Source organism: Geotrypetes seraphini, chromosome 9, assembly GCF_902459505.1.
Source record: "Geotrypetes seraphini chromosome 9, aGeoSer1.1, whole genome shotgun sequence".
Taxonomy (NCBI): domain Eukaryota; kingdom Metazoa; phylum Chordata; class Amphibia; order Gymnophiona; family Dermophiidae; genus Geotrypetes; species Geotrypetes seraphini.
In genome coordinates, this window is record NC_047092.1 from 21,021,304 (window position 1) to 21,037,157 (window position 15,854).

The window sequence follows — 15,854 nt, forward strand, 5'->3', positions numbered from 1 at the left end:
AGATGGTGGAGGAAACTACCATTCCAGGATTTAAGGGAAAATTGGACGCACATCTTCTTGCAGGACACATTGAGGGATACGAGTGACTAATGTATGCACCAGGGTACGCCTGGCTGAGCCTCCGCGTGTGCGGATCACCGGACTGGATGGACCCCAGGTCTGATCCGGTGCAGGCATTTCTTATGTTCTTAGATAAATATAGAGCTATAAAATTATAAATTATATATGGAAAATTACTAAAAAATAGACCGATGAAGACCTTGGTGCTAATGAAACTGTGAATGAAATGTACACACAGTATGCACCGCTGAGGTCCTAAAGCGAGTTTAAACTGAAAAGTATCTAAGGTTGCCTGGGGTTTCTTGATATTAGAAATAAAACCTTAGAAAAGTACTGCTGTATTGCCGTATATAGTTGTGTATCCTGTAATTCCCGCCACGCCAGCTCACTCCCCCGCCACCACCTGGGCATGCACACAAGAGCTTTGCTAACTGCGCAGCTCGTGTGCATGAGTCAGACAGGTTCCAAAAAATAACTTCCCAATGTTCAACACTAATAGTGTGTATATGATTTGCATGCTATTAGTGCTAAATATTAAGAAGTTATATTTTAGCACTGCTCCTGCGGTATTCTGCACCATACAGAACAGCGCAATTCTGAACACTGGACTGCCGGTGAGGCTGTCCACTAGGTATCAGCCTCCTGGCACTTCTTACTATTTAGTCACTATTGACCTGCTGGTACTAATCTGACCGGGATATACTTACCATTCAGCCTAGCCCAGGGGTAGGCAATTTTGGTCCTCAAGAGCCACAGACAGGTCAGGTTTTCAGCATATCCACAATAAATATGCATGAGATAGATTTGCATCTCAAGGAGACAGTGCATGCAAATCCATCTTCTATATTCATTGAGGATAGCCTGAAAACCTGACCTGCCTGTGGCTCTTGAGGACCACCTGGTCAGTCAGGTTTTCAGGATAATCCACAATAAATATGCATCTCAAGGAGGCAGTGCATGCAAATCTATTTCATACATATTCATTGTGGCTAGCCTGAAAACCTGACCTACCTGTGGCTCTCGAGGGCCAGAATTGCCTACACCTGGCTTATCCTGTCTGCTTAATTCAGCTTCTGGCACAATACCACGAACCCAGTCGTTCTCTGGCTTTAGTTCCATGGCTCCAGTCCTCCCTCTGCTGCATCTCATTCTCTTTCGTTACTATTTTTGCCTCCACCACATGCACTAGAAATCAATTCAAAGGGATCTAGGAAGTTATGACCCTCATTGGTGATTTGCTGCTAGGGTAGATGAGGTCACCAACTCAGAATCTTTTCAAACGTGCTTCCTAATCTGCACTGCAGCTGGTGCAGAAGCAGCCATTAACCCTGTCCTGGCACCTACCACTGATGATTCTTTGTTGTAAAAAAAAATATTTTCTGATATTGCTCCTCTATCGACCCTGTTGGAGCCTAACCCCATGAGCTTTTTTTATTAGGCATGTTTTTCTCTGAGGTTCACATGTATTCTTCATTGTTACCTTAGAGCAGTGGTTCCCAAACTTGTCCTGGGTGACCCCCAGCCAGTCAGGTTTTCAAGATGTCCCTAATGAATATGCATGAGAGAGATTTGCATACCTGTCACTTCCATTATATGCAAATCTCTCTCATGCATATTCATTAGGGATATCTTGAAAACCTGACTGGCTGGGGGTCCCCCAGGACAGGTTTGGGAACCACTACCTTAGAGGTAGTTGAAGAGCAGAGGATATGTTAGAGCAGTGGTTCCCAATCCTGTCCTGGAGGACCACCAGGCCAATCAGGTTTTCAGGCTAGCCCTAATGAATATGCATGGAGCAGATTTGCATGCCTATCACTTCCATTATATTCAAATTTCTCTTATGCATATTCATTAGGGCTAGCCTGAAAACACGATTGGCCTGGTGGTCCTCCAGGACAGGGTTGGGAACCATTGTTTTAGAGACCTTCTAGGGCAGGTGTCCCCAAACTAAGGCCCAAGCATGCTTATTCTTCTACTCCACTACACTTTTCTTTCCCATAGCTCAGGGGTAGGCAATTCTGGTCCTCGAGAGCCACAGGCAGGTCAGGTTTTCAGGATATCCACAATGAATATGTATGAGATGAATTTGCATGCACTGCCTTCTTGAGATGCAGATCTATCCCATGCATATTTATTGTAGATATCCTGAAAACTTGACCTGCCTGTGGCTCTCAAGGACTGGAATTGCCTACCCCTGCCATAGCCGGATCCAGTCAAGGAAATTTAGACTTTCTTTTTTTTTTTTTTTTTTTTCTCTCCAGGCATAGCTTCCCACTAACAGAAAACTGATTTATTGATTTTTAATTCTTTATAATTTATTTACTTTTTAAAATTTGAGTATTTTAGAATTTCCTTCCACCTTTTCAGCGGTAGTTACACGCAGGTACATGGAACAGGTGACGCTTAAGAAAATGAAGGTGTTATTTTTTATAGCATTGTAAACCGCTATGGCTGGGGATAAGGCGGTCTAGAAATGCTGAGATTAGATTAAAAAAAAAATTCACAACAGAAGGAGAAACACCCAGATCCTATAGCCGATGTCCAGATTTGCAGGAGCAAATAATTGAGTAACAAGCCATTAACGATCATTAATAGGTATTATCAACCACTTACTACATTAATTGGCACCACTTAAGATTTGCACATGCATCTGGATGTGTGCTATTTGATAAGGCAGGGTGCCCTAACTCCACAAATATGTAACTCAAGAGGGCATGGCTAGGTCAGGGGCATTTTGAAAAGTTGCATGCATTACTTGCAGAATACTGCCTCAGCATGCGTAATATGGGCACCAGAAGTCTGGCACTATTCTATAAAGAGTGTGTGCTCTTTCATAAAATAGTGTTTAGCAGAAATTTTTTCTGGTACCCATTTTTCAGTGAAAACACAGAGCAAGGCAACAGCCACTGGACTATAGCAATTAAATTATTTGATCCAGAAACCGGTAACAAAAACAATAAGACCCAACACAGCTGTGTTTCGGCATACAACTGCCTGCATCAGGGGTCACAACACAACAGGTAAAAACAATAGTCTATACACATGTGTAAAAGGAATGCATCCAAGGGTCAACAGACACTTTCTCTTTGTAGAATTAAAGTCTAGCAATGGGTTGCACACTGCCATTTATAGAATTCTCCCCGACGTGTGGGCTTTCCAGCCTTTCACAAAAATCAACCCAGCAGTAGGAGGAGGAAAGCTGTGTGAGGGGAAGGTAGTTCCAGACCAGGAGCGGGCAGGAGAGCTGCTGGTGGGGAAGCCAAGCCATACTTGGAGGGCCTCAGAAAAAATAGTTAATGTCTTATTAAAGAAATGTCAATTTTGCATGAGGAAAAACGCTTTATAGTTTATAAATCTTTCCTTTTGGTTAAGTCTTAATAATAATATTGTCATTTATAGCTAAAGAGACATATGATCAAGAAACTTTTATTTTACAAGAATCATAAAACAGGGAAGGGAGTGAGTGAGCATGAAGGAAAGGAAGGGGGAGAGGAGAAAATAAGAAGGAATGGAAAGGAGATGGCTAGAAAACAGAGAAAGACCAGGAGGGGAGGGAAATACATGAAAAAGAAGATTGTGTGTGTGTGTGTGGGGGGGGGGGGAGAAGGTAAATGTAGGGAAAGAATAAGGTGGGAAGGGGACAGGGTTTCTACAGATATAGCATGGTTGCCAATTTCCAATAAATCTAGAAATATTTTCATTCTTACTAATCTAGGACATCTCTTGTCCCTGTGACTCCCCCCCATTGCAACATTTCAAATAATCAAATGGAGCAGTTGTGTGTTCCTCGTGCAGATGACTCCCAAGAGGCACACTAACCTTGTAGCAATTTGAAATGCCAGTTGCAGCCCTTTCCCTGAAAAGGTTGGAAAGCGTGGCAGTAGGGTAGACAGAGGTAGATTCCAAAGTTCGTTGGGAAGGAAACTATTGTCTATTCATTTCTATAGTACATCCATGGATGCATTTGTAAAAGTATTCTTTAATTTTTCTATGCTGTAGGCTTTGACTATTTCACTTCAAGGATTCCTGGACTGCTTGGCCTATGGCTGGTCCCGTCAGAACTTTCGACAAGAAGCAACAGGAGAGAGCATGTTACTGTGTCATAATCAAGCTACAGCTTTTTATGATGACTCCTTCAGCCTAACTAGGATGAATCCTTCAGCCTAGAGAAGGCTTTGGACTACTTTGAAGTTAATGTGGATGCAGGGTTTCTCCAATATGCCTCAAGTGACCTTCACTGTCATAGAGTGTACTATTTCAACTATAAGCTCTCATACAATGTTAAAGTACCTAAGTATTACCATATGGGACAGAACAAAAGCCCATCAAACTCATCTTCTTTCCAACAGTGGTTAGTTCAGGTCTCCAGTACCTGTCTAACCCAGATAAGCAACAGAGCATATTACTCAGGAAACTTCATAGAGGACTACATAATTCTCCAACTAATTTATTGCCCCAGGACAGATTGCATCTTTTATCATGGGGAGGCCACTGCCATGGCATTTCATACAGATCACAGCCTTTGGTCATCACCATCTAAAACAGAGTTGAAGCCAGTTATCACCCTGACACAGAGCCAGTACAGGAAATGTGATCACGTTGGTGTCCTTGGCTTCCTTTAATACTTTTACTTTTAGATAAATATTGACTATGGTTCTAAAGACTGATTTTTAAGCAAGAGCTTTTTGCACGAGTTGTACTCTGGAACTAATAAATACAGAAGGCTGTTTTAATGCTGCGAGCAGGCATTAACTAACGAATCTGAGAAGTTCCCTTCTGAAGGCATCAGTCTGGAACACGGAGGAATAACAGCCACAGTAAACTGAATATCCTGGTAGTATTTATTCCATCGAACTGGGGTTCTATTTCAGAGGGTACGTGCCACACCTGGATATACACATTATAGGAAATGCACAATTTTACACAGATGATTTAAAAAAAAAAGTCACAAAATATTTTGATTCAGCTCCGTTTTTTAATAGCCCCCCAGTCACAATCATGCAGCCAGCTCGATAAGGGATAAGTCATCGATACCATCGGTAGGCATTCTGGTAGTTTACATCAAACTGAAAAGTACACGATTCCCACAAGGCACTACCGTATTTTTACGCATATAACGCGCACGTTATACACGATTTTACAAACCGTGCGCGTTATACGTGTGAGCGCGTTTTACAACTTTTTTTTTTCAATCCGATCGGCATCCCCCCCCCACTCGCGTCACCCCCCCCTCCCCCGCGATCCTACATCCCTCCCAGCACCGCAAAACATGTCTTACCCGATTGGGCACCGGCACCAGCACCAATGCACAGGATGTGCCAGTGCCAGTGCCCGAAGATCCTCCCTCGTTGGTTTGGGTTGGTTTGGGCTGGGCGGTGTGGTGCAGGAGAGATCCTCCTTCTTCCTGTGCCGGGCTGGACTAGGCTTTGAGTATTTGTGCATGCTCAAAGCCTTCTGGTCTCGCTCTCTCCGAGATTATCTCGTAAATAGAATACGTAGATACATAAAAAGGAGGATACATTAGGGAGGGATTGTTAGCTCTTCTTTTTGAGAGTTATTGGAGACGGAGAAATCATATGTTGTATGTTCTGTGTAAATGTGTCCAGTCTTCCAATTTCCTAAGGTCTGCTTGCAATTTTCACATATGTTTTAACAACTTTGAACAGTTTAGTGTCATCTGTACATTTTAAATCACCTCACTTGTCGTTCCAATTTCCAGATCATTTATAAATATGTTAAATAGCACCGGGCCCACAACAAAGCCCTATGGAACTCCACTCCATTTAACCTACAAACCAGGCTTATCGCAAGGTGAAGCTAATTTTTAGGTAGGAAGTCCAAATATGTGCTTATTTGGGGGCTGTTATAAAGGTATCTATGTGTCTTTCTTAAATAGCTTCACAATTGTGGGTAAGTATATTTACACTGGCTTGGGATTAGATGTAAAATATGAGATTGTGGTTTTGATATTTCCTGATAGTTCCGTTTACTGTTCTTTGTATATTTAAAATACTTAATAAACAGATTGAACTAAAAAAAAAAATGTATATGTGTCTTATGAAATATCCACATACTTTGTAACTGTGTTCAAACTTCTTCCCTGGCTATGTCTTCCCTCAGGTCATGTAGGATTAGGCTTGAACATTCTCTGCACCTAGTTTATACATATGTAACCCCTGGTGTATGCTTACCAAAGCCTTTTTCTGTGGGCCAAACAGGATTTACCCACAAAAAGGTTTATAAAACCACCCCTATTAAGCTCATATTTTAGTGCCAGAAAATGAAAATACATTTTTTTGGCTTCACCAATAAGGTTTAATACATTATCACAGTACAGCAAAGTCAATATATGCAAAATAGGCCTCATCTCCGACACATTCACAGAGCACAGATTTATACTCTTCCTGTGTATAATCAATATACACAGTCAGGATGGGCTCTTAATACACATCATACAATTGATATACATTTGCAATGTTATACAATTCAGAAAGTAAATTTAAATACATACAGGTGGGAAGTGGATCGACTTGGAAACAAAAGCAATGGCTTACTCTGTCCATACAGACTACAAAAAGATATATATTGGTACCAGAACCAGTATGTGTCGAATTAGGTAGAACTTGAATCTTACACCGTAACTTTCTGTGGGTCAAATTAGGTATAAGTTATACTGGAAACCTTGCATCGTAAGGACAACCATTAAAATGTATATCATCATTAGCCCCTAGATGTGTCAAGTTAGGATAATAACTCATATCGTAAACTATAACCCATTCTGAGCTCTTTGGGGACAACAGGCTAGAAAACAAATTATAAATAAATATAGAAGCAATATACAAAGTGGATATGTCCTTAACACACACACACACAGTTCCTATATACAAGTGATATACAGATAGGATGTGTCTCTAACACACACTCATTATAGGTAATATAGACAGAGAAAACGAATCTCTAATTCTGCAAAGGTTTACACTCTGTCCATGTACGCAGAAAGGGTATGTCTCGGATAGATGCAGTACAGGGAATTTATACAAGTGGGAAGTGTGCCTTTTCCCATGCACTCTTCTTTAAGACTACTTCCACCACAGCAGAGAACACCTGGAGTAACAGGACTTTTCTGACTGAACCAATACACTTTCTGAACACAAACGGTACACAAAATAAGTGAGCAGCTTAAAAAGAACTGTAGTATCAAGTCAACGCTACAGTATCTGAATTAGCGCTATGCTGTACCCTCTGGGCTTGTCCGACAGGATCTGAGTAGAGAAGCCTCTGGATTGTCTCCTTTGATCACACAGCAGCGGCTTTTGGTGCAAACAATAAGCAGGGGGGGGGGGGAAGAGGGGCTTCATTCCCTCCGTCTCCAACAAACACCAGAAGATCCTCTTCAAACTTCAAGATAGACAAGGAAAAACTGCACTTTAGAGAGAGATGCAGAAGGTCAGTACAATTACTTACATGTAACAGGTGTTATCCGAGGACAACAGGCAGATATGCAGCCCGGTACAGGCAGTATTAAAGTGTATTGTCACTTTAAAAAATTGTCAAAGACACACAACTTCCCGTACCACGCATGCGCTGGTGCTTTCTCGCTCGATGTCTGCTCGTGGGACCATCAGTTCAGTAAAAAAAAAAAAGCTAAGCAGCTAGCTAGGGAAAGTGGGAGGGTTGTGAGAATATCTGCCTGCTGTCTTCAGATAACATCTGCTTTATACCAGGACAAGCAAGCAACATCTGCTTTATACCAGGACAAGCAAGCAACATCTGCTTTATACCAGGACAAGCAAGCAGCATATTCTCACATGTGGAGAGTGTGGCGTAGCGGTTAGAGCTAAAGCCTCAGCACCCTGAGGTTGTGGGTTCAAACCCTGCACTGTTCTTTGTGACCACAGACAAGTCACTTAATCCTCCACTGCCCCAGATACAGATAGGGAAAATGCTTGAGTACCTGCTTTGTAACCTGTTCTGAGCTCCTTTGGAAGGATGGGCTTAAAAAAATAAAATAAAATAATAATCCCAAACAAATAAGGGCCTCCCTAGCTGCCAGAATCATAATTCTGAGCCTGGCGAATCAAAAAACGGCTGGAGGGAAGTTGGCATCTAAACAGAGAATAAGTTTTGCAAAACTGCTTGGCCAAATCCCAGTAGTGGGATGTGAAGGTAGGAATTGAGGACCAAGTGGTTGCTTTACGTATGTCCTCAACGGTGAGTGGCACGTAGATGGGCTATTGAAGTTGCCATTGCTCTTAGTTTAATGTACAGTGACATGACACTCCAACATCAGCACAGCCTGAGCATAGAAAAGGAAGTCAGCTAGTTATGTGGAGATAGTTCTCTTAGTGACAGGTGCTCCAAATTTTGTTTATTTATATAGTCATTCAATTTTCTATATCATTCTCCCAGGGAAGCTCAGAAAGCACAGTTACTTACCGTAACAGGTGTTATCCAGGGACAGCAGGCAGATATTCTTAACGCATGGGTGACGTCACCGACGGAGCCCTCGGTACGGACCTTTTTAACTAGAAGTTTCTAGTTGGCCGCACCGCGCGTGCGCGAGTGCCTTCCCGCCCGACGGAGGAGTGCGTGGTCCCCAGTTAGGATAAGCCAGCTAAGAAGCCAACCCGGGGAGGTGGGTGGGACGTAAGAATATCTGCCTGCTGTCCCTGGATAACACCTGTTACGGTAAGTAACTGTGCTTTATCCCAGGACAAGCAGGCAGCATATTCTTAACGCATGGGTGACCTCCAAGCTAACAAAGAGGGAGGAGGGATGGTTGGCCATTAGGAAAATAAATTTTGTAACACAGATTGGCCGAAGTGTCCATCCCGTCTGGAGAAGGCATCCAGACAGTAGTGAGTAGTGAACGTGTGAACTGAGGACCAAGTGGCCGCCTTGCAGATTTCCTCGATGGGCGTGGAGCGGAGGAAAGCCACAGAAGCAGCCATAGCTCGGACTCTGTGTGCCGTGACAGCACCTTCCAGTGACAGACCGGCCCGAGCATAGCAGAACGCGATACAGGCAGCAAGCCAATTGGAAAGCGTTCGTTTGGAAACAGGATGACCCATACGGTTAGGGTCGAATGACAAAAAAAGCTGAGGAGAGGAGCGGTGAGCCCTGGTACGGTCAAGATAGTAGGCTAGGGCACGCTTACAATCCAACGTGTGCAGTGCCTGTTCCCCAGGATGGGAATGGGGCTTAGGGAAAAAGACAGGCAACACAATGGACTGGTTGAGGTGAAAAGCTGAGACCACCTTAGGAAGAAATTTAGGATGGGTGCGCAGGACCACCTTGTCATGGTGAAAAACAGTGAAAGGTGGATCAGCGACCAGTGCATGCAGCTCACTAACCCTCCTGGCAGAGGTGATGGCAATCAGGAAGAGCACCTTCCAGGTAAGGAATTTGAGCGAAGTTGAGGCAAGAGGCTCAAAAGGAGGCTTCATGAGAGCTGATAAAACCACATTCAGGTCCCAGACGACAGGAGGAGGCTTCAGAGGTGGTTTGACATTGAAGAGACCTCTCATGAACCGGGAAACCAGAGGGTGAGCCGTGAGGGGTTTTCCGAGGATAGGCTCGTGAAAAGCAGTGATGGCACTGAGGTGGACTCTGATGGAGGTAGATTTGAGACCAGCATTGGACAGAGAGAGCAAATAGTCCAGTACAGATTCCACCGCCAAAGAGGTGGGATCCTGATGATGCCGCAGACACCAGGAGGAGAACCTGGTCCACTTCTGATGGTAACATTGGAGGGTGGCCGGTTTCCTGGAGGCGTCCAAAATGAGACGGACAGGCTGAGATAGATTCTCTGGAGAGGTCAGCCCGAGAGAAACCAAGCTGTCAGGTGGAGCGAAGACAGATTGGGATGTAGTAGAGATTGATGCTGCTGTGTAAGTAGAGTAGGAAACACAGGGAGAGGAATGGGCTCCCTGGAGCTGAGTTGAAGCAGGAGGGAGAACCAGTGTTGTCGTGGCCATCGAGGGGCGATGAGAATCATGGTGGCCCTGTCCCTGCGGAGCTTGAACAAGGTCCGCAACATCAGAGGAAGTGGAGGGAAGGCATACAGGAACCGATCCTTCCAATCGAGCAGGAATGCATCTGGTGCCAGACGATGAGGAGAGAAGAGTCTTGAACAGAATTGGGGCAGCTGATGATTGTGAGGTGCTGCAAAGAGATCCACCTGCGGAGTGCCCCATCGAGCAAAGATGGAGTGGAGTGTTGGAGGATCCAGTGTCCACTCGTGAGGTTGAAGTATGCGGCTGAGATTGTCGGCCAGGGAGTTCTGTTCGCCCTGGATATAGATCGCCTTGAGGAAAAGATTGCGGGCCGTGGCCCAGGTCCAGATGCGTAGGGCCTCGAGGCAAAGGAGGCGAGATCCGGTGCCGCCTTGTTTGTTTATGTAGTACATGGCGACTTGATTGTCTGTGCACAGGAGAAGAACCTGGGGGCAGAGAAGATGCTGGAACGCTTTGAGAGCGTAGAACATGGCTCTGAGTTCCAGGAAATTGATGTGATGCTGACGCTCTTGTGGGGTCCAAAGACCCTGGGTGCGTAGATCCCCTAGATGGGCTCCCCACGCATAGGGGGAGGCATCTGTGGTGATGGTCATGGAGTGAGGGGGTAGATGAAAGAGTAGACCCCTGGAAAGATTTGAGGAGTTCAACCACCATTGGAGAGATTGCTGAAGAGATAATGTCACAGAGATGGGATGAGAAAGATGATCCGTCGTTTGTGACCATTGGTTGGCGAGAGTCCATTGAGGTGTCCGGAGATGGAGGCGTGCCAGAGGAAGGACATGAACTGTCGATGCCATGTGGCCCAGGAGGACCATCATTTGTCGGGCAGGAATGGTGGGATGCATGAGGACCTGACGACAGAGATGGAGCAGGGTCCACTGACGATCGGAGGGAAGAAAAGCCCTCATTAGAGTGGTGTCCAGAACAGCTCCGATGAATTGAAGTCGCTGGGTGGGAAGCAGATGCGACTTGGGGTAGTTGATCTCGAACCCCAAGAGATGGAGGAGAGAGATGGTGTGATGAGTAGCCTGTAGCACAAGTTGAGGCGACGGTGCTTTCACCAACCAATCGTCCAAGTAGGGGAACACTTGGAGGTTGTGAGATCTGAGGAAGGCCGCTACCACTATCAGGCACTTGGTGAATACCCTGGGAGATGAGGCGAGGCCAAAGGGAAGCACCTTGTACTGATAGTGATGGTGGTGTACCTGGAAACGCAGGTAGCGGCGAGAAGTCTGATTGATGGAGATGTGAGTGTAGGCCTCCTTGAGGTCCAGGGAACATAGCCAGTCGTGTTGAGAGAGAAGAGGGTAGAGCGTGGCAAGGGAAAGCATTCTGAACTTCTCCTTGACGAGGTGTTTGTTGAGGTTCCTGAGATCGAGAATGGGACGGAGGTCTCCTGTCTTTTTGGGTACCAGGAAGTAGCGGGAGTAGAATCCCTGACCCCTTTGTTCTGGAGGGACCTCTTCGATGGCATTGAGAAGAAGGAGGGATTGAACCTCCCTCAGGAGGAGGGGGATTTGAGATGAATGAGAAGCAGACTCTACGGGAGGGTTGTCCGGTGGAAGAGTCTGGAAGTTGAGAGAGTAGCCGTGGTGGATGATGTTGAGGACCCACTGGTCCGATGTGATGACCTCCCAACGGCTGGAGAAAATGGTGAGACGACCTCCGATTGGTTGTGGAAGAGGTAGCGAAGGTGGAAGACTGGCTATGCCCTGGAGAGAAGAGTCAAAAGGGCTGAGACGGCTTAGCAGAAGGCAGAGGCTTGTTAGGTTGAGTGGATTGAGAACGTGCCTGCGCCTGGTGATGTTGCTGCCGTGGCCGCCGAGACTGTTGGGAAGGCGGGTTGAGTGGTCTGGCTGAGAATCTGCGCTGGTATGAGGTTTGAGGCCTGTAAGGACGTGTAGGCGGAGCCTTCTTTTTCGGTTTAATCAGGGTGTCCCACCTAGTTTCATGCGCAGAGAGTTTTTGGGTGGTGGAATCCAGGGACTCTCCAAACAGTTCATCCCCAAGACAAGGGGCGTTGGCTAGACGATCTTGGTGATTAATGTCCAAGTCTGAGACTCTCAGCCAGGCCAGGCGGCGCATGGCTACAGCCATGGCAGAGGCACGGGAGGTAAGCTCGAAGGAATCATAAATCGAGCGGACCAGGAACTTTCTCAATTGGAGGAGACCAGAGATGTGTTGCTGGAAAAGTGGGATCTTCCTCTCTGGGAGATACTTCTGGAGGGCTGACAACTGCTGGACCAAGTGTTTCATGTAGAATGAAAAATGGAAGGAATAGTTGTTCGCCCTGTTGGCCAACATGGCATTCTGATAGAGCCTCTTGCCAAACTTGTCCATGGTTTTACCCTCTCTGCCAGGAGGGGTGGAGGCATAGACACTGGAGCCCTGAGTCTTCTTTAAGGTGGATTCAACCAGGAGGGACTCATGGGGAAGTTGTGACTTATCGAATCCTGGAATAGGGATAACCCTATAAAGGTTATCTAACTTGCGTGGGGCCCCAGGTACTGTAAGGGGGTTTTCCCAATTTTTATAGAAAGTCTCCCGTAGGATGTCATGCACGGGTAGTTTAAGAAACTCCTTGGGAGGTTGCTCAAAATCCAGAGCCTCTAGAAAGGCTTGGGATTTCTTGGAGTCTGATTCCAGAGGGAGGGATAGGGCGGCAGACATCTCCCTGAGAAACTTTGAGAAGGAGGATTGCTCAGGCCTGGAGGTGGCATCAGGAGCTGAGGGATCCTCATCAGAGGAGGAGAGATCTTCCTCGGTACCGGGGGGAGACTCTTCCCACAAGTCTGGGTCCCGGACCTCCGGGTGTGCATGACGCGACACCGGGGTGGAAGGGTCGGTATGGTGAGTCTTGGACAAAGATTTCGCAGAGCGTACCGAAACGGTACCGGGGGAAGAGGACCGGCGTCGGTCCCGGTCCCGGGAAGAATGGTGCTCCGCTCGGTCCCGAGGAGGATCCGCAGTGGCATGTTGGGCCGAGAGAATCGGCATGGAGGTATTAATAGGTACCGATGGGGTGGACACCGGTGGCTCGGTACGGGGCTCGGGCCGGTCTGGTACCGGAAGGAGCGGTGCCAGGATAGTAGGCAACAGTTGCTCGAGCTGACGTTTCAGCTGGTCTTGCAGTTGACCCTGGAGGATGGCCGCAATTCGGTCATCCAGGGGAGGCACCGGAACCGCTTTCTTTTTCTTCGGTTCCTTAGGTGCCGCTCTACGTCCCGGCGATGAGGAGGCCGATGATGAGGCACTCACCGAAATCGGGACGGAGCGCTTTCGGGCTCGGCTCGAGGCCGGCAGGGTCGGTGTCGCCACTGTGGCTGGGGGGCGCTCGAGGGAAGGGGTAGGCTTCTTAGCCGGCTTACCTTGCGCCAGCGGCGCCGATGTGGGGTCGGGCGTCGTCGAAGCCGACGGTGCCGATTTTTGTGGTACCGCTGTCGAAGTCGAGGATTCCATGGTCGACCCGGTGCCGAACAACAGATCTTGTTGGATTTTTCGGTTTTTAAGTGTCCGCTTTTTAAGAGTGGCACAGCGGGTGCAGGAGTCCGCCCGATGCTCTGGCCCCAAACACTGTAAACACCAATTGTGTGGGTCAGTGAGGGAGATCGGGCGTGCACACCGCTGGCACTTCTTGAAACCGACCTGCGGGGGCATGAAGGGGAAAACAGCCTCCGCAAAATCGAATCCCGAGGCCTGGATAATGGCAACAGGCCCCGCCGGGGCAAAACGAAAAAAGATAGAAAAAATCAAAGTTTTTTTTTTTTTTTTTTTTTTTTGCAACTAAAAGAAAAGAAACCCGAAGGTGAATACAAATAAAATAAGAAAAAATTCGCGAGCGGGAAGGCAAAAAAGTGAGTTCAACGGCCGTTGAAAAACACACGCGTCTTCTTCGCTCCGCGGAAACGAAGAAACTGGGGACCACGCACTCCTCCGTCGGGCGGGAAGGCACTCGCGCACGCGCGGTGCGGCCAACTAGAAACTTCTAGTTAAAAAGGTCCGTACCGAGGGCTCCGTCGGTGACGTCACCCATGCGTTAAGAATATGCTGCCTGCTTGTCCTGGGATAATGGTCTTAATGGATTTATTCAAGTTTTCATGACTTGAAGGACAAGAACAGTTGAGTAGACGTTCTATGAGGCTTGGTCTGATCTAAGTGATAAGCAAAATCACATTTACAGTCCAATATGTGGAGTGCAGCCTGACCAGGATAAGAGAGTATGGTCTTGGACAGAAGATCTATGGACTAGTTCAGATGAAATTCTGAAATGACCTTTGGATGAGTATGAAGAACTACCCTATCACTGTAGAATGTAGACCTTACTCCCCCGCTGCGGAACCTGGGCTCCCTCCAATTATTCTGCAAGCAACTGAAAACCTGGCTTTTCACTAAAATGTAATTCTACCCCCCCCTTACTCTTCTCTTCTATATATAAGTTCATGTAAACCTTTTTTTTCCTTCTCTTCCTATATTTTAAGTTCTTGTAAACCGTGCCGAGCTCCACATCCGTGGAGATGATGCGGTATATAAACTTAAGGTTTAGTTTAGTTTAGTATGAGGCAGATCAGATACAAGTGCTTGAAGTTCACAGACTCAACAGGCAGGTGGAAAGTAGTATTCTTAGTCTGCATCGCAAATGAGAGATGAAGATGCAAGTGGTTCAAAGGGAGGCTTAATCAGGGTTGAAAGTATGATCCCAAGCAACTGGAGGAAGCTTGATTGGTGGTTTGGCATGAAGACTACCTTTCAGGAATTTAGAAACTAAAGGATGTGCTGATAATTTTTTTTTTTTTTTTTATCCAGAAGGGTATGAAAAGCTGTAATAGAACTGAGATGAACCCTGACTGAAAGTGTCTTGAAAACAGAATCTGAGAGGTGTAGGAGGTAGTCCAGATTAGAACCCATGAGATAGGACAAGTGATCAGATCTAACAAATTTGTTATTACACCAGAGTGTAAAGTGAGTCCACTTAAAACGATAATAGCATTGTGTGGAAGGATTTCTAGAAGCTTCCATAATGGCCGATACTGGTGCCAACAGTGGAAAATTATCTGCTTCTTAGGAGAGAGATGCCATGCTGTGAGTGCTAATGAAAGTAAATTGGGATAAAGTAGAAATCCTTTGTTCTATGTTAGCAATGTTGGAAAGATTAGACATGTGATGGGATCTTGTACACAACTTCTTAGTTCTGCAGAAAACTGAGAACTGATGGCCCCGCGAGACAATGTCAAGCGGGAAAGTGCTGGCTCATGAGCGGTATGACCAGTCTTGAGGCTTTGGAATTTTTTTTGTTTTTTTAAAGTGACAGTACACTTTAATACCATCCATACCGTCCATGTGAGAATATGCTGACTGCTTGTCCTGGGATTAACAGTATTACTCTACTGTGCCCAATTTATAATGTGAGAAAAAAAAATTCTCTTGTATGGCTTTTAACAAACCTGCATATTCAAAATGAAAATCAATGATGTTGCAGAATGCTTTGAAGGTCTTCTGGAAGGGAATTTATGATCATCTCAATATATGTCTCCAGCTTGCATAGAACTTCCTCCTTCACTGAGAGGTGCTGGAACCTGGCTCTCATCTGTATAGTACCAAAGGAATGAAATCAAAGCAGGAGAGAAATTAATTGAATGGAAGAAAGGAACGGCTGAAGGAAAGAGATAAAATAGAAGATTCCTTATGAGACAATTTGTAATACTTACATGATTAAAACGGTCAAACATTTTTATTGAAGGAACAAAGTAAAAATACATTCATATTATACAGAAAGATATT

The 15,854-nt window shown here is 45.8% G+C and overlaps 2 protein-coding genes across 8 annotated transcripts in view; one reads left to right on the plus strand and one right to left on the minus strand.

Annotated features, from left to right (window-relative positions):
• The window catches only part of LOC117366575 (transmembrane protein 116-like), a 61,798-nt gene extending 56,535 nt beyond the window's left edge, over window positions 1–5,263 (plus strand). For all 3 annotated transcript variants that reach the window (XM_033958074.1, XM_033958075.1, XM_033958073.1), the window contains one exon: window positions 4,060–5,263. In XM_033958074.1, the coding sequence (XP_033813965.1) occupies window positions 4,060–4,227 (168 nt within the window). In that variant the 3' untranslated portion in view covers window positions 4,228–5,263. The remainder of the gene's footprint in view (window positions 1–4,059) is intronic.
• A 1,448-nt stretch (window positions 5,264–6,711) lies between these two features.
• DENND6B (DENN domain containing 6B) overlaps window positions 6,712–15,854 on the minus strand; it is a 105,385-nt gene continuing 96,242 nt past the window's right edge. For 2 of the 5 annotated variants that reach the window (XM_033958319.1, XM_033958316.1), the window contains 2 exons: window positions 15,518–15,660; window positions 6,712–7,458 (listed from right to left, as the gene is read on the minus strand). In XM_033958319.1, coding sequence (XP_033814210.1) covers window positions 15,538–15,660 — 123 coding nt within the window. In that variant the 3' untranslated portion in view covers window positions 6,712–7,458; window positions 15,518–15,537. Of the gene's footprint in view, window positions 7,486–15,517; window positions 15,661–15,854 lie in introns of those variants that run through there. The other 3 variants (XM_033958318.1, XM_033958317.1, XM_033958320.1) reach the window with 3 other exon arrangements.